The sequence below is a fragment of the Engystomops pustulosus genome, chromosome 1, assembly GCF_040894005.1.
Source record: "Engystomops pustulosus chromosome 1, aEngPut4.maternal, whole genome shotgun sequence".
In the NCBI taxonomy this organism is placed as follows: domain Eukaryota; kingdom Metazoa; phylum Chordata; class Amphibia; order Anura; family Leptodactylidae; genus Engystomops; species Engystomops pustulosus.
This window is the reverse complement of record NC_092411.1, coordinates 179178936-179202577: the sequence shown is the minus strand read 5'-3', so window position 1 is coordinate 179202577 and position 23642 is coordinate 179178936. Positions and strand designations below refer to the sequence as shown.

Below are 23642 nucleotides of genomic sequence, written 5' to 3'. Positions count from 1 at the left end.
TGAAGAAATATCTATATATATTCATATATATATACCGTATATACTCTAGTATAAGCCGACCCAAGTATAAGCCGAGGCCCCTAATTTTACCACAAAAACCTGGTAAAACCTATATATTATTTACTCGAGTATAAGCCGAGTTTGGGTTTTCAGCACATTTTTTTGTGCTGAAAAACTAGGCTTTTACTCGAGTATATAAGGTATCTCAGATTCAAGAAAGTACATTTGAATGCCCAGATGAGAATACCATTTTAAGTGTTTTAAATCTTTTAGTTTAAATATTTTTAGCATAATTACAATTTTTATTTTCTATGCTAGTATTTGTTAATTGTGTTTTGTATATCCTTATCACTATCAGATGAACAACCATTTGCCTAAACAGTGCATTATGTCAATGGACACCAACTTCTCAACACAGTTTGCATAAATACAGTTTACAAGTAACAATGCATAAATATACTATTTATATACCTTCACAATAAAGGGAAACAGGAGGAATAAACAATAAACTCAGTATATTAAAGTCAGGCCCGGCGCCAGCACCCGGCCAACCCGGGCAAGTGCCGGGGCCCCGGGGTACTGGAGGGGCCCACTCGGGCCCCCGGATCAATTGTACCAGTGTCGCTATAAGACACTGGTACAATTGATCACCATCCGGATCGATCAGCCTTCTGCCTCTGTGCTGCGCTGGTCGGGAGCGCAGCATAGAGGCAGAATCTAAAACTCACCTGTCCTGGTTCCCACGATGCAGCGCTCCACAGGGTATGCGACGGCTCTGAAGCCGGCGCACATGATGACGTCATCGGATCACGTGTGCCGGCTTCAGAGCCGGCGCGTACGGGAGGCCCAGGCCGAAGACAGCTGCAGGCGCTGCTCCGGGGGAACCAGGAAAGGTGAATTCTTTTTTCTTTCCCGGAGGGGGGGGGGGGGGGGGGTCAGTGTGTCTGCAGGGAGAGGGGGGAGGGAGGGGGTCAGTGTGTCATCAGGGAGAGGGGATCATTGTGTCAACAGGGGGGGTCATTGTGTCAGCAGGGGGGGTTCAGTGTGTCCGGAGGTGGGGGTCAGTGTGTCCGCAGGGGGAGGGGGGGTTCAGTGTGTCCGCAGGGGGAGGGGTGTTCAGTGTGTCCACAGGGGGAGGGGGGGTTCAGTGTGTCCACAGGGGGAGGGGGGGTTCAGTGTGTCCACAGGGGGAGCGGGGGTTCAGTGTGTCCGCAGGGGGAGGGGGGGTTCAGTGTGTCCGCAGGGGGAGGGGGGGTTCAGTGTGTCCGCAGGGGGAGGGGGGGTTCAGTGTGTCCGCAGGGGGAGGGGGGGTTCAGTGTGTCCGCAGGGGGAGGGGGGGTTCAGTGTGTCCGCAGGGGGAGGGGGGGTTCAGTGTGTCCGCAGGGGGAGGGGGGGTTCAGTGTGTCCGCAGGGGGAGGGGGGGTTCAGTGTGTCCGCAGGGGGAGAGGGGGTTTAGTGTGTCCGCAGGTGGAGAGGGGGACAGTGTGGCCACTGGAGGGCGGCCCACGGAGGGGCCCACTAAGGCTCTGTCGCCCAGGGGCCCACTAAAACCTGGAGCCGGCCCTGATTAAAGTGATATTCCCAGATTATCTATTCAAAACATATCCTTAGGATATGTCAGAAATAGATGAAGGATTGGAACAAACAAAAGCAGATTAATCCAAGCAGAGCTACATAAAAAGGTGCAACAGCACTAATGAGCTCCTTCTCCGACAAAGGAGATGCACTGCACGCTGTGTTTTATTTTTACTTCTTGTTACCATTTCCATAATAGTCACTGACCAGGGCTACACTGGAGTGAAGAGACATACTTATCTACTTTATCAAGACCCAAAGGATACCAACTCAAGGAGAATCATGTACAGTACACAAAGATACAATAAGCAGGACTACAGGTACCAAAAACATAACAGAATCCATTAAGTTTCAAGTGGAGGTTATGTATATATTATAGTCCATGTGATTGCATCATCCAGAGAACGGTTTGCCTGAGATGGTGACCCTCTGGAGCCAACACAAAAACATGGTGAAATGTGAATGTTCCAACTGTATCCATCGTAATTGCTAAAAATTAAGGCAAAGCTAATCCAAAAAATATCAATTACTTACCTCCTCAAACTGTATTGCGTCTTCAATCTCTTCCTGCTCAAGCATTTGAAGTTCATCTATAGTCACCCCCTGCTTCCCTTCCAATGGTACTGTTGAGGTATCTTTGGACTGATCATGAGCACCCTCAGTGGCTTTCAAGCTTTTATCTTGTGCAAGGAAGTCTTCTAAACTTGTGGAGTTGAAATCTCTTCGAACTGCAAATTCTTCTTGTGAACCATTTTTCTGCTCTTTAGATGCCCCTAGAATATGGTTTCTCAAATCTTCCAGACCATAAGAAAACTTATTAAGAATATCTACAATGCTGTAAAATAAAGAAAAATAGTCAATTGTTTTTCTAATCATATGAAATAGTGCCTGTTTTTTAAAGCAACTCTATCCAGTAATATGCTGGTAGGACAATGGCAAAAATCAAAAACATTGTTATAGAAGCATGTCCTCTTGTGACTGTCATTAGAAATATCTGCTATTTACAGAATAACATCTCAAATATCATTTATAACCAAAACAGACAAACCAGTACAACATATTAAAAAATCTAAAATGTTATTGTATCATATGCTAAAACAATACATTTTAAAAACTGATACATTAATGGCACAGGATGACGTCCCTACACGCGTTTCAGCTCCCATGCCTTCGTTTGGGGGTCGAAACACGTGCAGGGGCGTCATCCCGGTTAGGATTTAACATACCATTAATACAGTTGAGATATACATGGTACATTTTTATAGTGGTATCAAGAAGGAGGTTTGTATATATATTATTATTGGTATTCCTGAATTGTGTGGTGATACGACATCATACATACTGTATATATTGGAGTATAAGCAGAGTTTTTTTTTAGCACAAAAAATGTGCTGAATTATCCTTCCAGGGAGGATGCTGGAAGTATATACCAGAATCATGACTCATTAACCTCTACACAAATGCCATGCGGCTAATTGCCTATAAATCGTGGTGAAAGCAGATTTATAGATGTCAGGACAGTCAACCACTCCAAACGGTTATATCTTCTTAGTGGTACCCAGAAACATACCTGCTGTTATATAAAAAGGAAGATTCTCCTGATTACCGTATTTTCTGGACTATAAGACGCACTTTTTAGCAAGAAAAAAATCTTGCTAAAAAGTGCCTGCGTCTTATAGTCCGGAGGTCAGGAGGATCCAGCACTGCCAGACCCTCCTGACCTCTGTAAGGGAGATCGGGGGCTGCCCAGATACAGAACTGCACCCGATCTCCCAGAGAAGAGCCTCCGCACTGCTCTCACCTCTCCCCGAAGTCCTACTGGTACAGGACCTGCGGTGATGTCAGAATCATGTGACTGATCACATGCTTCTTACATCACCGCAGGTCTCATACTGTCATGCTGCACTGGGACAGGGTGAGAAGAAGTGAGTGTGTGTATAGGTGAGCTGAGTGAGTGTGTGTATAGGTGAGCTGAGTGAGTGTGTGTATAGGTGTGCTGAGTGAGTGTGTGTATAGGTGAGCTGAGTGAGTGTGTGTATAGGTGAGCTGAGTGAGTGTGTGCATAGGTGAGCTGAGTGAGTGTGTGTATAGGTGAGCTGAGTGAGTGTGTGTATAGGTGAGCTGAGTGAGTGTGTGTATAGGTGAGCTGAGTGAGTGTGTGTATAGGTGAGCTGAGTGAGTGTGTGTATAGGTGAGCTGAGTGAGTGTGTGTATAGGTGAGCTGAGTGAGTGTGTGTATAGGTGTGCTTAGTGAGTGTGTGTATAGGTTAGCTGAGTGAGGGCGTAGATGGATGATGCAGAGCTGAGTGTGTATGTGGAAAAATTATGCAGAGCTGAGTGTGTAAATGTATGTCTGTGTGTGCTGTGCTTTAGTGCGACCAACAGGGATATTTTAATTGGTGTAAAATATATTTTTCCTTTTTTTGGAAGCCTAAATCTGGGGTGCGTCCTATAGTAAGAAGCGTCTTATAGTCCGAAAAATACGGTAATACATTTCTGGATGCCATGGTTTAGAAGGAATAACAGTATGAAGAGTGCCCCCTCCAGCCTGTCATGTGAAGGAAGAGTCGAGATTGAGCTAACACTTCGCTGAAGTATGTACACACTCTTCATTTGTCTCTGAACCCGAGAAAGGGTGACAAATTGACGCTAAACATCTTTTTAACACATTTTGGTAATGGTTTATCCAATCTTATAGCTTAGATGAAAAACCAATGGGAAAACTGACAAACATTTTGTTACATTTTTAGTTATTTGTCTGTTATTTCTATAAACAAAAACATATTAAAACTATCATATAAAATTGAAGTCTCACATGTCAAAAAAACCAAACACAAAATGTAATGATAATTAAAGCTGTTCTAAAGATATAATTTAAAGAAAAGCTTAATCAAACTGCAAAAATCAACCTCGACATTTAGGAACCAATGACCCTTGGGTATGATGAGGTTATGATGGTCGAAGGCCTGCACTAATATTTATTAATGATATGGAATCTGTACTACAATAAATTGCCTGCTATGGGCCCCAGATAATTATTAATTGTCTGGCCAGGGGTCTGCAACATTATTAATTGTATAGTGTCAATGGATTATTCAACCAAATTTTTTAGTTAGATAAGGGAATATTATCTTTAGGAGATAATGTAATTCCTGTTGGCACCATTCAATCTTTTGTTAATGGAGAAGCAGGAAAAAAAAACTGAATGTGATGAAACACATTTATGCCATATTCATATGGGCACTGATTCTATGGTTTTCATCAATCTCCTTTGGGTAGGTACAATTATGGCATGAGTTCTGTACTGGGATCCACAGCAAATAAAATTACGTGTTGCAGATCATAAAACGGGAGTGGAATGTTGTTTCTGCCGCAGATTTTTTTTCTGCAGTGTGTATGGGAATCGGTTAAATCCCATAAACACTGCTATTGTATTATTTTGATATATATCAGCACAGAAAACCAGCATGAAATAAGTGTGTGTGTGGGTGGCCTTAATGTACTGGGTATAGGTGTTGAAATATTAGCAGATGCACCCTCAGACCAGAAAACGTGACTGTCACCAAACAACATTCTCTCACGCGTCGCAGACCCTCCCGAAGAGAATAATTTTTTTTAATTGGAGAATTGGCTTTGGATTGGTATATGATAAACATAAAATTTATAGTAATTATAGTAATTTTATAGGATTACCTCTGTGCATCTCTGATGTCCGCAAAATGATCAGGGACTTGATCCATCAGAAGGAGGAGCTCCTGTGATAGATTCTTCAATTTGCTTTTCACTTCAAACGATGCAGAATGAAAACCTATAAAACACCTTGTAAGAAACTTATAAAATATGTTCACATCTACTGAACCAAAATATATAATTCCTATGCAGATGTATCTTAAAAAGATTAGAACAACAGTCAAAAGTTTACCTGTAGGGACAGTTAAAGCAAGTTTTTCTTGTTCATTCATACTCTCCAACTTTTGATAAATCAGAAGCCCAGCCTACAAAGTATAAAGAGTTTTCAACACACCAATTGTCTAAAAATGCCACAACATAATAAAATCAATCAACTCACAATTTGCACTGCTTCTAGTTTCAACATAATAAAATGATACATGTTGAAGTTGTGTGTATTTTAATTAAATAATGTAAGCTTCCTAAACATAGTAAAGAATATTTCAAGTCACCTCAAAAGCTAGAAGCTCTCCAGCAAACCCTTTGCTAGATATCTGTTTAAGGGGGAAAATGTGTCATAACTGGATAACCCCTTTAACTTATGCAATGCTTAAAACTACAATGGAGAATGGCTTACTGACACGAAAGGGTGGAGCTTACAATCCTTGAGAATAGATAGAGGTTTCTAGTGGCTAGTAATGTGTGTGCCTTGTAAGTGGATAGTGTTAATTTGTGTCAACTGGATGTGCAACAGACATGTAAAATAAAGTCAACAATTGTGGAAAATCTTACACATATGTAGTGTTCAAGTGTGCTATAATGTGTGTAATGGCCTGCAGGATGGGTCATTACCAAAGTAAGTTCTCAGATTCTACAATTCCCCAACTCATTTGTTATACAGTACTTTACGGCCACCTATGGCCACAATTGCAAGGCTCTGCTTCAGTCTTTTATTCGATCAGAATGTCACTGTCTCCCAGGAGAAACCAGCAGCGCTCTGTTAAAACCACAGAGACTGCATTTAGATTGCTGCCTTTTAGACACCTATTAGCCTGCCCCTACCCACTGGACCAGGTTTTTTTTTTTTTTTTTTTTTTTTTTTTTAAATCAAACATTTTATTAAAGCTTTTTCCATCTTTTATGACACAATAGACAAGACAAAAAGCACATTCCAAATTACACAGAATATACATAACTTCCCTCCCCTCCAACCATGCAGGTATAACGACATCACAGCAGGATATACACTCACCAGCCACTTTATTAGGTACACCTGTCCAACTGCTCGTTAACACTTAATTTCTAATCAGCCAATCACATGGCGGCAACTCAGTGCATTTAGGCATGTAGACATGGTCAAGACAATCTCCTGCAGTTCAAACCGAGCATCAGTATGGGGAAGAAAGGTGATTTGAGTGCCTTTGAACGTGGCATGGTTGTTGGTGCCAGAAGGGCTGGTCTGAGTATTTCAGAAACTGCTGATCTACTGGGATTTTCACGCACAGCCATCTCTAGGGTTTACAGAGAATGGTCCGAAAAAGAAAAAACATCCAGTAAGCGGCAGTTCTGTGGGCGTAAATGCCTTGTTGATGCCAGAGGTCAGAGGAGAATGGGCAGACTGGTTCGTGCTGATAGAAAGGCAACAGTGACTCAAATCGCCACCCGTTACAACCAAGGTAGGCAGAAGAGCATCTCTGAACGCACAGTACGTCGAGCTTTGAGGCAGATGGGCTACAGCAGCAGAAGACCACACAGGGTGCCACTCCTTCAGCTAAGAACAGGAAACTGAGGCTACAATTTGCACAAGCTCATCGAAATTAGTCAGTAGAAGATTGGAAAAGCCTGGTCTGATGAGTCTAGATTTCTGCAGCGACATTCGGATGGTAGGGTCAGAATTTGGCGTCAACAACATGAAAGCATCCATCCTACCTTGTATCAACGGTTCAGTCTGGTGGCGGTGGTGTCATGGTGTGGGGAATATTTTCTTGGCACTCTTTGGGCCCCTTGGTACGAATTGAGCATCGTTGCAACGCCACAGCCTACCTGAATATTGTTGCTGACCATGTCCATCCCTTTATGACCACAATGTACCCAACATCTGATGGCTACTTTCAGCAGGATAATGCGCCATGTCATAAAGCTGGAATCATTTCAGACTGGTTTCTTGAACATGGCAATGAGTTCACTGTACTCAAATGGCCTCCACAGTCACCAGATCTCAATCCAATAGAGCATCTTTGGGATGTAGTGGAACGGGAGATTCGCATCATGGAAGTGCAGCCGACAAATCTGCGGCAACTGTGTGATGCCATCATGTCAATATGGACCAAAATCTCTGAGGAATGCTTCCAGCACCTTGTTAAATCTATGCCACGAAGAATTGATGCAGTTCTGAAGGCAAAAATGGGTCCAACCCGTAACTAGCATGGTGAGTGGTGTAATAAAGTGGCCGGTGAGTGTACATGCATATGTACAGTTTGGTTCTGAATTTTGACAGAGGAGTGACAGTGCTTGCGAGCAGATATATATAATATATATTGTTTTATTCCCTAAAGCACAAGGGTCTTTTTGGCTAAGACTTTCACACAAATCTAGAAGTACCCTACTTGGAAGGCCTGGCGTATCTTTCCATCTACCCCACAATTTTCTTTAGAAATATACAACCCACTCAAGTCTAATGATGTTATTGACCTTTTGAACAAACTCTGGATCCACCTGCCCGCTATAGCCTTATGGGCCAGATTTAACAGTTTTAATATGTATTAAAGAAAAAAAAGAAAAAATATTGTGTTGGTCACCAATCCAAACCGCTCACATGTGCCGGAGATCCTCACATACGTAGTATAGGTACTTGAACGAAAAGGTCGCCGCACCAGCGATCAGATAAAAAAATAGTAAGTGTCCGTCCAGACTTCATGTAAGGCATATTTAAAATATACATGGCATATCCCACTTGACCATGGAGAGGGAAAAAACCATGTATTTCAGGTGCACGCAGCACCCTTAGTCATGGTTAACTTCATTGGGGTAGACGCCGAGATATGTACCCAACCGTCGGGCATAAATCAGTCACCTGACATAGCGGATGCCGAAGGTGTGGAATAGATCACGGAGCGGTCAATAAGAACAACACGTATATAAATGCGAATTTTGTTTAAACCAACACAATATTATATATCCTGGCTAGTGCACTAGAAAACACCTTAAAGAAACATCCTAGCAGGCATTTTAAGCCATAGGTTAACTTCAATTCATCAGAAACATCAAACTTGGAAACTGAGATTTCAGACTCGGAAACTTCACAAAATAAAGAAAAACAACCAGCATCATACTAAAAAAACAAAAAACAAACAAGACGAGGTGGACAAAAACCATAAAAAAAGAAAACATTGATGGCACACAGAAAACTGAGGAGTCAACCTCCGAAATAAATGGAGACCATGTGAACTCTGACCTAATTAAAGAGACTAACAAAGATAATGTGAATAATAATAATAATGATATTATTCATTGATTCAATGATGATAATAATAATAATAATAATAATAATAATAATAATGTCCAAACCTGTGCGATTTTCCACTCACCGCCGGACAAATTGAAGTTTTGTCTCTGGGCTTGAATTTTTCCATATTTTATCATGTGGATGATAAAACCAGAATCAATGAAAATAATTGTAAGTTTGTTGTCTCAAATCCTGATTTCTACCCTGTACAAACCAGAGTGGAAGCCATAGATAGGTTTCAAAAGGTAATATAGGGGGAGTTGTTAAAATTGCATGACAACATGCCCCCTAGTAAACCTAATCTAAATTTTCAACAGAGAACCACACTGACAGAATTATAGGAGGGAGAATGCAGGATTATCAAAATGGCGTATAAAAAGGGGCACAGTAGTAGTGAAGAGTAGGGACATGTACAGAACGCAAATAGAAGAATTATTACATGACAAGACAACTTATAGGACACTCCCCTCAAACCCCACCAAAACATTTACGAAATCCCTCTATAAACTTATAGATGATGGTATATCATTGGGTACCATCTCGGAAAAACAGGGTGAGTACATTAAAAACAAAAATCCGGTCGTTCCGAATTTACATGTGCTTCCCAAAATTCACAAAACACAGGATTCTGCCCCCCACGAGACCGATAGTCTCTCGCATCGGTTATCTTAATGAATGTTTGTGCCAATGGCTTGATGTTCATTTACAGCCACCGGTAAAGCCGCATACCTGGTTACTTACAAGACACTACTGATGTCTTACCAGGGATCAGGGGTGTTACATGGACAGCTGACTACATCTCGATCCCTCACTATGTTGCAATGGATGCCCTTTCTTGTCATCTAGACAAATACAGCAATTATAGTGGAGACTAAACTTTTCATGGAGGAGGTCACTTGGTACCTCACGACACACAACTTTTTCAAGTTCAAACAGAAACCGTCAGGCAAATTAACCGCCTAAATATATTTTCATTAACTGCAATTAGAAAGCATTGCCTCTATCCCTCCATTGTCCCTCTACATGCCTGTAACCTTAAGCAATGAGGTCCTAAAGTTGTTTGCAAATGAGCTGTGAGATGTCCAATGAGTCATTAGCATATTCAAGCTGTCCAGCTCATTCATGAGTGGGAGGCACCGCCACACCCCCAGTGCTTGACTGACAGCCTGCATAATGGTGTGAGGTATAATGGCTCCTCCTTTCTGATGCTTGAGGCCACGCCCCCTGCAGCCTGTGTGTGTATAGGAGAGATACAACCGCTCCAGGATGCAGCCATGTTATAGCAGAACATGTCAGGTACTTGTGTAGCTGATGTCTGTGTCTCACACATGTGTATTAGGAGGACAGAGCATGTCAGCAGGTAAAGCACAGACACTGCCAATGCTTTACTATAAATTAAACACAGACATGAGCAGGGGGCGGAGAGGGGAGGGGTAACAGGGGTGATGAGCCTCATTTACATAATACAGAATAGATGATTTTATAATGATTAATGCATGAAATGAAAACTAGATAAAGGCTGGGATGGGATCCTTGTGAGCTGCTCCAACAGGTAGAAGTGACAGAAATAGTGACAGAGACCCGATGACAGGTGTTCTTTAACCACTCATATTAACTTCAAATCAGAGGAGTGTCAATGGGGGCAAAGTTCTCGCCCTCCCTGGCTAAGATTGTATAGATAAAATGCTCCTCCCAATATGCCATGACAGAGACGAACCCCTTTTCTTCCCCTGATACATTGGTGTTGCAGATACATCGACGATATACTGAGAGTGGAGGGGCGATGTATATGCCGTACTGATGTTTAAAAGATAACATCAATGACGACCCCCTGAACATGCGATTTACGATTTGTACTAATTCACAAAGCATAGTGTTTTTAGACCTAAAATTAAAGATTAAAAATATAAAAACAATTTTTACATTCACACTTCATAAGGACACTGCAGATAACCCAATCCTCCATGCAAGGAGCTCACATCCAAAACATGTAGTAAAGGCTATCCAAAAGGAAAATTCACTCGAGCAAAAAGAAATTGTACCCTCCCTATAGATTACTAACAAGAAAAAGAACAAATACAACAAAGATTAAAATTGAGAAATTACCCACATTGGATGTTAAGAAAAGCAGAGGAGGTAGTTGCCAAAAAGGAACGCCAGCCTATGTTGAATAGAAATAAATCAAGTCACACCAAAAAACATTTTGAGAATGATGCCCCTTATTTAATGTTAGAATTTTCTGATCAATTCTATCAGATCAAGAAACTCATCCAGACACATATAATCATTCTTTTTGAGGATGAAGTATTGTCCAAAATTTTACAGAAGGGATGTAAGGTGGTGGCACGGAGAACGAAGACTATTGGCATTTGTGTGTCATCTAGCATGTTTAAAACTAGCAGGAATGAGGGTCGCTGTTGGTTACAACAGAACGGTTTCTTTAAATTTGGTACTTATCAGTGTAAATCGTGCAATGTTGATTTACCATCAAAAACCTTCTCCAACAGTGATGATTCTGAAATCCATACTGTGAAAGGTTTTTTGAACTGCAACAGTGATCATGTGGTCTACTAGATCAGATGTACTAGCTGCTGTAAAATTTCCATAGGCTGCACCATATGCAAACAACGTTTACTGGAACACATCAGAGATATCACTAACTGGTGTAAAATCAGTCAGATGGAACAACACTCAAGAATCTGTCGGGGGTGGTGAGACACTTTATCGAGCATCACCAGGGCAAACTAGCTACATTTTCAGCTATCAGCTATGGCAATAGAACAGGTCCATCCATTAATGAGGGGAGGTGACAGAACGAGAATCATGCGAGACCGGGAGGCATACTGGATATTCTGCCTTAATAGATTTCCAGTAGGGATGAATTTTAAACATGAAATAATATTTCATTCCTTATGAAATAGTATGACTCATAGCGGTTTGTACCTTATACCAGTTTTTCTGCCTTCTATAGTAGCGTGCAGACAGGGCATGTGTTCCCAGGCACATTTGGAGCATGCGCATAACGAGTATTACCGCGGAATCCAGATTGTGTGTTGTCAAAGGTTTTGTAGTGCACTAGCCAGGATGGTAATACTTATGTGGCATTTCATGTTGATTACAATTCTATATGAATTCTTGTAGAGACAAGTTTATTTTCGTATTGAATATACATACTTATGTTGGTTTTAGCAAACCAACGTTCATATACATGTTGTTCTTATTGACCGCTGCGTGATCTGTTCCATACCTTCGGAATCACCTATGTCAGGTGATCTCTATGGTCTAGGGCAGTGATTTTCAACCTGTGTGCCGCGGCACACTAGTGTGCCACGACACATGGTTGAGTGTGCCGCGGGGAGCCCCTCTGTAGCGCTGCCGCCATGCCTTGGCCCCCATACTTACCAACAAGGTCCGCGTCGGCGATCCGCCCATCTTCCGTAGCTCCTGCACCGTGCGGCCCATGTCACGTGACTGACGCGACCTGACGTAAGGTCGCGTAAGTCACGTGACATGGGCCGCGCGGTGCAGGAGCTACAGAAGATGGGCGGATCGCCATTAGGAGAGAAGTTACGCGGAAGAAGACATCAAGGGTAAGAATATAGGGTTATTATTTATATAGGGAAGGCAGCTAGGGTCTTTTTTTTTTATTAGTAAAGGGAGGCTGGGGCTTTTAATTAGTAAAGGGGGGCCTCTAGGGCCTTTTAATTAGTAAAGGGGGGCTTCTAGGGCCTTTTAATTAGTAAAGGGGGGCTTCTAGGGCCTTTTAATTAGTAAAGGGGGGCTTCTAGGGCCTTTTAATTAGTAAAGGGGGGCTTCTAGGGCCTTTTAATTAGTAAAGGGGGGGCCTCTAGGGGCTCTTAATTAGTAAAGGGGGGGCCTCTAGGGGCTCTTAATTAGTAAAGGGAGGCCGCTAGGGGCTCTTGATTAGTAAAGGGAGGCCGCTAGGGGCTCTTGATTAGTAAAGGGAGGCCGCTAGGGGCTCTTGATTAGTAAAGGGAGGCCGCTAGGGGCTCTTGATTAGTAAAGGGAGGCCGCTAGGGGCTCTTGATTAGTAAAGGGAGGCCGCTAGGGGCTCTTGATTAGTAAAGGGAGGCCGCTAGGGGCTCTTGATTAGTAAAGGGAGGCCGCTAGGGGCTCTTGTTTAGTAAAGGGAGGCCGCTAGGGGCTCTTGTTTAGTAAAGGGAGGCCGCTAGGGGCTCTTGATTAGTAAAGGGAGGCCGCTAGGGGGCTCTTGATTAGTAAAGGGAGGCCGCTAGGGGGCTCTTGATTAGTAAAGGGAGGCCGCTAGGGGCTCTTGATTAGTAAAGGGAGGCCGCTAGGGGGCTCTTGATTAGTAAAGGGAGGCCGCTAGGGGGCTCTTGATTAGTAAAGGGAGGCCGCTAGGGGGCTTTTTATTAGTAAAGAGAGGCCGCTAGGGGGCTTTTTATTAGTAAAGGGAGGCCGCTAGGGGGCTTTTTATTAGTAAAGGGAGGCCGCTAGGGGGTTTTTGATTAGTAAAGGAAGGCCGCTAGGGGGTTTTTGATTAGTAAAGGGAGGCCGCTAGGGGGTTTTTGATTAGTAAAGGGAGGCCGCTAGGGGGTTTTTGATTAGTAAAGGGAGGCCGCTAGGGGGTTTTTGATTAGTAAAGGGAGGCCGCTAGGGGGTTTTTGATTAGAAAAGGGAGGCCGCTAGGGGGCTCTTGATTAGTAAAGGGAGGCCGCTAGGGGGCTCTTGATTAGTAAAGGGAGGCCGCTAGGGGGCTCTTGATTAGTAAAGGGAGGCCGCTAGGGGGCTTTTTATTAAAGGGAGGCCGCTAGGGGGCTTTTTATTAGTAAAGGGAGGCCGCTAGGGGGCTTTTTATTAGTAAAGGGAGGCCGCTAGGGGGCTTTTTATTAGTAAAGGGAGGCCGCTAGGGTCTCTTGATTAGTAAAGGGGGGCTTCTAGGGCCTTTTAATTAGTAAAGGGGGGGCCTCTAGGGGCTCTTAATTAGTAAAGGGAGGCCGCTAGGGGCTCTTGATTAGTAAAGGGAGGCCGCTAGGGGCTCTTGATTAGTAAAGGGAGGCCGCTAGGGGCTCTTGATTAGTAAAGGGAGGCCGCTAGGGGCTCTTGATTAGTAAAGGGAGGCCGCTAGGGGCTCTTGATTAGTAAAGGGAGGCCGCTAGGGGCTCTTGATTAGTAAAGGGAGGCCGCTAGGGGCTCTTGATTAGTAAAGGGAGGCCGCTAGGGGCTCTTGTTTAGTAAAGGGAGGCCGCTAGGGGCTCTTGTTTAGTAAAGGGAGGCCGCTAGGGGCTCTTGATTAGTAAAGGGAGGCCGCTAGGGGGCTCTTGATTAGTAAAGGGAGGCCGCTAGGGGGCTCTTGATTAGTAAAGGGAGGCCGCTAGGGGCTCTTGATTAGTAAAGGGAGGCCGCTAGGGGGCTCTTGATTAGTAAAGGGAGGCCGCTAGGGGGCTCTTGATTAGTAAAGGGAGGCCGCTAGGGGGCTTTTTATTAGTAAAGAGAGGCCGCTAGGGGGCTTTTTATTAGTAAAGGGAGGCCGCTAGGGGGCTTTTTATTAGTAAAGGGAGGCCGCTAGGGGGTTTTTGATTAGTAAAGGAAGGCCGCTAGGGGGTTTTTGATTAGTAAAGGGAGGCCGCTAGGGGGTTTTTGATTAGTAAAGGGAGGCCGCTAGGGGGTTTTTGATTAGTAAAGGGAGGCCGCTAGGGGGTTTTTGATTAGTAAAGGGAGGCCGCTAGGGGGTTTTTGATTAGAAAAGGGAGGCCGCTAGGGGGCTCTTGATTAGTAAAGGGAGGCCGCTAGGGGGCTCTTGATTAGTAAAGGGAGGCCGCTAGGGGGCTCTTGATTAGTAAAGGGAGGCCGCTAGGGGGCTTTTTATTAAAGGGAGGCCGCTAGGGGGCTTTTTATTAGTAAAGGGAGGCCGCTAGGGGGCTTTTTATTAGTAAAGGGAGGCCGCTAGGGGGCTTTTTATTAGTAAAGGGAGGCCGCTAGGGTCTCTTGATTAGTAAAGGGGGGCTTCTAGGGCCTTTTAATTAGTAAAGGGGGGGCCTCTAGGGGCTCTTAATTAGTAAAGGGAGGCCGCTAGGGGCTCTTGATTAGTAAAGGGAGGCCGCTAGGGGCTCTTGATTAGTAAAGGGAGGCCGCTAGGGGCTCTTGATTAGTAAAGGGAGGCCGCTAGGGGCTCTTGATTAGTAAAGGGAGGCCGCTAGGGGCTCTTGATTAGTAAAGGGAGGCCGCTAGGGGCTCTTGATTAGTAAAGGGAGGCCGCTAGGGGCTCTTGATTAGTAAAGGGAGGCCGCTAGGGGCTCTTGTTTAGTAAAGGGAGGCCGCTAGGGGCTCTTGTTTAGTAAAGGGAGGCCGCTAGGGGCTCTTGATTAGTAAAGGGAGGCCGCTAGGGGGCTCTTGATTAGTAAAGGGAGGCCGCTAGGGGGCTCTTGATTAGTAAAGGGAGGCCGCTAGGGGCTCTTGATTAGTAAAGGGAGGCCGCTAGGGGGCTCTTGATTAGTAAAGGGAGGCCGCTAGGGGGCTCTTGATTAGTAAAGGGAGGCCGCTAGGGGGCTTTTTATTAGTAAAGAGAGGCCGCTAGGGGGCTTTTTATTAGTAAAGGGAGGCCGCTAGGGGGCTTTTTATTAGTAAAGGGAGGCCGCTAGGGGGTTTTTGATTAGTAAAGGAAGGCCGCTAGGGGGTTTTTGATTAGTAAAGGGAGGCCGCTAGGGGGTTTTTGATTAGTAAAGGGAGGCCGCTAGGGGGTTTTTGATTAGTAAAGGGAGGCCGCTAGGGGGTTTTTGATTAGTAAAGGGAGGCCGCTAGGGGGTTTTTGATTAGAAAAGGGAGGCCGCTAGGGGGCTCTTGATTAGTAAAGGGAGGCCGCTAGGGGGCTCTTGATTAGTAAAGGGAGGCCGCTAGGGGGCTCTTGATTAGTAAAGGGAGGCCGCTAGGGGGCTTTTTATTAAAGGGAGGCCGCTAGGGGGCTTTTTATTAGTAAAGGGAGGCCGCTAGGGGGCTTTTTATTAGTAAAGGGAGGCCGCTAGGGGGCTTTTTATTAGTAAAGGGAGGCCGCTAGGGTCTCTTGATTAGTAAAGGGAGGCCGCTAGGGGCTTTTAATTAGTAAAGGGAGGCCGCTAGGGGGTTTTTGATTAGTAAAGGGAGGCCGCTAGGGGGTTTTTGATTAGTAAAGGGAGGCCGCTAGGGGGTTTTTGATTAGTAAAGGGAGGCCGCTAGGGGGTTTTTGATTAGTAAAGGGAGGCCGCTAGGGGTTTTTTGATTAGTAAAGGGAGGCCGCTAGGGAGTTTTTGATTAGTAAATGGAGGCCGCTAGGATGGTTTTTGATTAGTAAAGGGAGGCCGCTAGGGGGTTTTTGATTAGTAAAGGGAGGCCGCTAGGGGGTTTTTATTAGTAAAGGGAGGCCGCTAGGGGGTTTTTATTAGTAAAGGAGGCCTTTTATGACTGTTTTAGTGTCATTTTGTGCTATTTTGGTTGGTGGTGTGCCTCAGGATTTTCTAAGTATAAAAAGTGTGCCGCGGCTCAAAAAAGGTTGAAAATCACTGGTCTAGGGGGATATGCCGTGTATATTTTAAATATGCCTTACATAAAGTCTGGACAGACACTATTTTTTATCCTATCACTGGTGCAGAGACCTTTTCCTTGTTTTAAAATGCATTGCTTAGTCTCCTTATCCACCTCCTCCAATTCAATAATGCCTAGCAGGCATATCCTAGGGTCCATCTCAAGTTCGACGGCTAGGACTGTCCTAATCACTTGAAGTACCTCCCTCCAGAATCTGCCCAACCTCTGGACTGGAGCAACAAGGGTAGTTGGAATCTGAACAGACTCCTATTCTATGAAGCAAACTCAGGGTTTTATATACTCTATGTAAAAAACTAACTTGTGACATTCGTTGAGCCTCCTATGGGGATAACAAAGGGACATTCTCCAAAATTTCTTCCCACTGCTCATCCGTCAACGCACCCACCTACGCCTCCCACTTTCCTTCACTGAATCAGGGTGGCCCTTTAAGTATTCCTCCAAAAGTCAGCTATAAACTATGGATATTACACCCTTACTTGTACGAACCATCAGCCACAATAAACTTTAACAGATAGTTGGATGTGCAGGTAACTGGTGCTTCCCTCATCATTGTGTCATTAGCATGTGTAAACTGAAGATATTTGTAAAATTGCAAATGCAAAATATCAAAACTCTCTCTCAGCTGGTCAAAAGATTTCAGGTCCTCGCCCTCAAGAGCCTGTGGCAATGACCAGATTCCTTTTCGTTCCCATTGTGCAAAACCCTCCAGTCCAAATATTTCTGTAAGTTTCAGATTATTCCATAATGGTAGATATTCCCTACATCCCTCAATACCAAGAAGACTCTCAATTTTGGACCATAGTTTGCTCATCAAAAGTAGTGTCGGGCAGTGTACCCCTCCAGTGGCTACTCTTATCCCCATCTCAACTGCCACATAGGGGCTTTCCTGGCGGTCATGCTGGCTACCAGTTTCCCATTCAGACGCCCATGCTCTGGATGTTTAGCCCATCCCCTTAAATGCTGGGCCACTAGAAAATAAATCCATTGGTTAGGTATTGCCAGTCCTCCCTTGTTTTTATCTCTGTAAAGTTTAAATTTTTATTCTAGAATAAGATTTTTTTTTCCATAGGAGGTCTCTGAAGATACTCTGTATTTTAACAAAAAAACTGCATGGTAACTATATAGGTGTATTGTGTAGCACATATAATAACTGTGGCATGAGCACCATCTTAATGAGATTTCCTCTGCCCACTGCAGAAATCGGCACAATACATTTACCTTATCCCTACATTTGTCCAAGAGGGGCAGCAGATTGTCCTCCACATTACCCAAATACTTGAATTTGCCTACTACTTTCAAAGGGGTATTATAGACCGGGGAGGATACTGGTAGGGATGCCAGCGGCAATATCACAGATTTCTCCCAGTTTATTTCAAGTTCTGAATGTTCCCCATAGGACCGAATAAGGTCCATAACTGGACCTATGGACACATTGACATCTCCCAGGTATAGGAGCATGTTGTCCACATATAAAAAAAAGATTCTCTCCTCCGCATTTCCCAAGGGGGGTCCCTAATTTCTGTGAAGGTATGAATTAGACAGGCCAGGGGTTCTACAGCAAAAGAGAAAGGGAGACAGGGGACAACCCTGCCTTGTGCCCCTCCCCAACCCAAACGCCTCCAGCAGGCCCCCATTTGCCCTAATTTGGGCACATGGTTCAGTATAAAGCAGCTTCGCCCACGCCATACATTGAGATCCAAACCCCATTTGTCTCAACTGTCCACAGATATTCCCACTCAACGCTGTCAAAAGCTTTGGCAGCGTTGAGAGAGACGACTGCAGGGACCGGAGATCTGGCAAAACCCCTTTGAAGGTTAAGATATCATTATCTGTGGTCAAAAGAGTTCCATCTGTGGATTGCAAATTAGTGGTGTAGGAGGGGCCAATTGAGACCTAACAATGGTTGCCAACAGGTGTCCAGCGCTCTCCCCCTCAATAAAAAACCTCTCTGCCATAAGCCGGATGTGGTCTGAATAATGAGCATGTGTGGCTAACCATTTTTGCTCATTGTCAACTGTAGGGTCAGAAATATACATCTGTTCTGTTACAGTAGTCACCCTAGCCAGTGATTCAGTAAGAAAAATGAGCCCCTAACGTCCCCGCTTCCCCTTCCACTAACTGTAGCCAAAATGGATGCAGTCTCCATAGTGTACCATTACCTGAAGGCAACACATGCACCTTCATTAAAACCCGTATCGGGGTATGGTCTGACACACTACATGGAAGGTATTTCAACATACCTAGAGTTCTATATAGGTTATCAGTACCAATGGCTAAATCAATCCTAGAAAGTGATCTATGGGAGCTAAAGATGGATTTTACAATTTCACAGATGGATTTTGCTCTTGCCATATATCTTGCAGTCCACTTTCCTGTACAATTTTAGCCAAGTTTGTAACGGGAGGATTTGGAGCAATGGACCCTGTATGATACTTATCTAAAGAAGGCTGTAAATAGTTATTAAAATCACCAAGCATTAACAATGGAACAGCGGGAGATGCAGCCACAAAGGACAACAACCATTTTAGGATTTCACAGGAAAAAAGGGGTGGTATATACAGAGCTATAAGCATATATTCGGTGCCATAGTGGGAGCAACACAGACAGACAAAGCAGCCATCTTGGTCTATCAAACTGGCATGGCATATACATGGTATGGCACGATGAATCAAAACGCTCAGCCCTCTGGGGAGAGTAGAGTAAGTGCAGTGGTATTCATGCGCCATCCACGTTTTATGGATAGCCCTGACATTTTCTTTGACTAAATGGGTCTCTGCAAAGCAGACAATCACAGGTTGAAATTTCTGTATCGAGAAAATACTGCATGTCTCTTGGCTGCATCTTGTCTCCCAGGCCCCGCAAGTCGCCTGACTTAAATTGTAGTGCAAAAATATTATGTACCACTCTCCCCATATCATGGTGCATAGGTGCAATTTTGTCCTCCAACTATCTTCCATCTCTCAGACCCTCTCATTGGCTTTGTGGAAGTCTTGATGAAACAGTCCCATTTCCTCTGACAGGGTTTCCACCCTGGTAATCAATGCTCCGAGAGCAGCGCCATTTCGTGTAGTGGCTTCCAAAATGTCTTGCAGGGTTGGGCCTACCACTCCACTAGACTGGTTACTGCCACCCGCACCCGTCTGGTCATTGGCACTCACCGCCATAGCCCCTTTTCATAGCCCGGTAGCTATAAATGTTTGACCCCGAGCTGGTGTTTTGGGGGCTTGCAGTGACGAGGGGGCCGCCGTCCTTGCATACATTTCCAGGCGTTCCGCTAACGCTCGCATGTGCTCAGCTCCATCTTGTTTTATCGGGGTGGAGGGCACGATGTCTCTTTCCTCACCTCCCTTAGACTTCTGGCGTGACGGCATGGTAATGATTCTCTCTCAGTCCCTTCCAGGAGCAATCACATAGCCCTTCGGGGGTAAATTGTGTGGATTGAACCCCAGCCAAGTCTAAATACTTTTACAACAACAATGTCCAAGAATAGGTGAGAGTGTTTGTAAATGGCCCTTGTGACGTAACTCCACCCTCAGGTCAAATTACAGGGCGCACTCACACTAGGGAGCCACACACCAGTAGATTCACACCCATTCCAACTAAGGCTAGAAATCTATAATCGTATTTATCCTATATGACAAATTTAAACAAAAAGCGATTTTATGAGTCACCTTCACGCACAAAAATAAAAATAAATTAAAATGCAATCAAAAAGCCTAATGAAACACAAACGTGAACACGTAAATACTACAGGACTTTACCCAAAAAATAAGCCCCCCACGGTCATATTGACTAAAAATTTCAAACGCTATACCGCTCAGAGGGAGACTATGAAAAGGTCTTCACCCCCCCTGCAAAAAAGGACTTCCTAATGCAAATGGTATTGGTATTGCTGTAAGCATATTAATCCAGAGAAAAAAGTTTTCCAAGTTATTTAGGTCCACAAAAAATACAGAAAATTTTAGGAACCAAAAAAAAAAAATAATAAAGTCAAATTTGTTTAAATAGAAAATTTCTATTAAAAACTACATTTCGTCCCCCCCCCCCCAAAAAAAAATAAACAAGACCCCATACACCTAGGTTGACCCTAAAATAAAAAAGGTAAAGCTTGTATAAGGAAGAAACAAACCTGAAAAACAGCTTGGCTACTACAACGGAAAACAGGTATGGCGATATGGGGTTAAGACTACATGTAGAGAATTATAAAGTTTTATAGATTTACAACACAGATGTGCAATGCAAACATAGAAATCATTGTCAGAAAAAATTGCTAAGAATATAAATACAGATATAAAATAAAAAAGGGTAAAAATATATACATTTTACAAGGAATAATAGAATAATTTGCGCAAAAGCAATTCAAACAGCCTTTCCTTGTAATAAGGGTTTCCCTAAAAGCCAAGAAAAGTGGGCATAATAATATTAATATTCCTTTATTTATATAGCGCACACAGATTACGCAGCGCTGCACAAAGCATGTCAAATTTGTCCCTGTCCCCAATGGGGCTCAAAATCTAAACAACCTACTTGTATGTTTTGGAGTGTGGGAGGAAACCGGAGTACCCGTGGGAAACCAACGCAAACACGGAGAGAACATATAAACTCTTTGCAGATGTTGACCTGGGTGGGATTCGAATCCAGGACTCACCGTGCCGCCCTATCTGTGGTCTTGCCCATTAATTTAAGGTTTGTTCCAACCCCCCCCCCTCCCCCGACTTGTGATGTCACTAAGTGGAGGATGTTCACATGCTAATGTGGCTTACACCTCTCCGTGAGGTACATTTTTGTGTTTTTCATTCAAATTCATAACGGAAATAATGAAGAAAGGAACAGAAATAATGTTATAATTTCCTCCGATCAACTGGGTATATCCCTTACTTATCACCAATACTAAACATGACTGGGTTATGCAATTCAGTGGAGTTCCAGAAGGGCAACATGCCTAATTTTTAAAGAGTTAAAACCCAATTACCCTTTACTGTTAGTGGATGCTCATAATTATGGCTAAGGGTCATGTGCTGCCTTGCCAGGTGTGAAACTCTGCACTTGCAGTATAAACAGAATCTGCACTAATTTTCTAGCTTCCCCCTAGGGTCAAAGCATCTAGAATGTGTTATGGCGGGTCTATTCAACTCTGCCCTAGCCCTAAAATGTTAATTAGGATTGTAGGGAGAGTGCCTTCAGGGGCGTAACTAGGAGAGGATGGGTCCCATAGACTTCTGAATGGGGTCCCCCCTTCACCTGAACTAAATACACACCCACACGTTACATATACACATCCATATAGTTATACACATATGTGTACATACTCACTGGGGGGTGTCAGAGACCACAGATTTGAATTAAGGCAGCCCAGTAGCTGCAGACCACACGGAAGATGGAGGTCCTGCCGTTTTTCTTACCCCATCCCCCACCATTTCCTATCTGAGCAGCCATCTCTGCAGTGTACTATGGAAGACGCGCACTGATAATTTCATATAATAATGTTGTATAATGGCAGCATAATATGTATATAATGGTGTAAATGCTCCATTCTTTAGTTTGGCAGCTTGAGTGCCGGGGGCCCACTGAGTGCCTTACATATAAATTCATATGGTCTTTTACGTCACTAGAGTACAAAAATGTACGAGTGGCCTATGCTAAATGGGTCAGTGTTGTACATGAACAAAACTATGCATACAGCGTTACAATAGAATCTTTTTGTAGGGGGACATTGAACTTACATAGGCATCTGAGGCAGCATAGAGTTTTTGGTCATCACTCAGGGGAAGTCTATCCCAGTCGCTGCATCGGACGGAGTCATCTTTCAAAAGTTGCTTGTTGAAGAGATGTTTGACCAATCCATTTAAACTCCATTTCTCCTTACACTGAAGCTACAAAATGTAATATTTTATTAGTTAATCTCTACAATTAAAGGACATCTACCACCAGATTACTGTTGGTAGAGTGTCCTAATTAGGCTGCTTGCTCCGTCTAGGGGTTGGGGAGGGGCGACTTAATAAAACCTGAGAGGTGCTCGGGCACCGTCAGCGCTTCTAGCTGTATTGCAAAGTTAATAGATCGTTATTAAAAAAAGCCAGAAAACTTGTTAAAAAAAAAAGCATCCCCCCCCCCCCATCCCAATTAGTAATCGGGTGGTAGAGGTCCTTTAACAAAGCCATTAAAGTACAGAAAAAAATAGACAAAGTAGGAAACACAAATACAGGCAGTCCCCGGGTTACATACAAGATAGGGTCTGTAGGTTTGTTCTTAAGTTGAATTTGTATGTAAGTCGGAACTGTATATTTTATCATTGTAATCCCAGCCAGAACTTTTTTGGTCTCTATGACAATTGGATTTTAAAAATGTTGGGTTGTCATAAGAACTAAGATTTACACCAAAGCTTCATTACAGACACCTGTTTTAACTGTTACAGCTGATTATTGTAGCCTAGGATTAAAGTACGATAAATTACCAATATCCAGAGGTCCGTTTGCAACTAGGGGTCGTATGTAAGTTAAGTGTTCTTAAGTAGGGGACCGCCTGTACCAGTTTTAACCTCTACAGGACTCAGCCTCTTTTGGCCTTAAGGACGCGGCCCGTTTTTTCAAATCTGCCCTGTGTCACTATAAGTGGTTATAGCTTTGGAACGATATGAGATATCCAGGGGATGTTGAGATTAATATGAAGTACAATGTGTCACAAGAAAACAGTTTAAAAATTTGGATGAAATCTTTTGCGTTTAGTTATGGGAAAAAAAAAAATTGGCAAAAATTTGGAAAAATTCTTTATTTTCAACGCTCTAAATTCTCTACTTTTGACACAGCCACAGCCACAGCCGGGCATAGGAGGGAAGGAGGCGCCATCCAGATGAGATTTGCATTGTCACATTGTACAGGCTATAATTTTTTTCTTTTTTTAATGTGGACCTATAGGGGCTTATTTCTTTTGCCACATGAGATGCACTTTTCTGGTACGTAATTTAGGGGCATCTATAGCTAATTGGTGAGATTTTATTAACTCTTTGTTGGTGGAGGAAATGAAAATCATCAATTTTTAGGAAAAATTTTGTGTGTTTTTTCTTTGGCCGTTAACCATACCATAAAAATAGTATTATTTTTATTCTATGGGTCGTCATGATTACGAAAATACCTCATTTATATAGATTTTTTATTTTTTCCCATTTTTACTGAATAAAAAGTAATTTGGCAAAATTGTTGTTAATTTTAGCATCACCGTCTTTCATATGCATAACTTTATTTTTCATCTCACAAATCTGTTTAATGGCTTATTTTTTGCGAGAATGATTGTTCTTTTTAGTGGTCTTATTTTAGAGTGCATAACATTTTTTAAA

The 23642-nt window shown here is 43.4% G+C and overlaps 1 protein-coding gene across 10 annotated transcripts in view; it reads right to left on the bottom strand.

Annotated features, from left to right (window-relative positions):
• Window positions 1-23642, bottom strand: part of WRN (WRN RecQ like helicase) — a 261779-nt gene that overhangs the window by 139425 nt on the left and 98712 nt on the right. For all 10 annotated transcript variants that reach the window (XM_072114010.1, XM_072114009.1, XM_072114011.1 and 7 more), the window contains 4 exons: window positions 22033-22182; window positions 5498-5570; window positions 5269-5383; window positions 2110-2410 (listed from right to left, as the gene is read on the bottom strand). In XM_072114010.1, the coding sequence (XP_071970111.1) occupies window positions 2110-2410; window positions 5269-5383; window positions 5498-5570; window positions 22033-22182 (639 nt within the window). The remainder of the gene's footprint in view (window positions 1-2109; window positions 2411-5268; window positions 5384-5497; window positions 5571-22032; window positions 22183-23642) is intronic.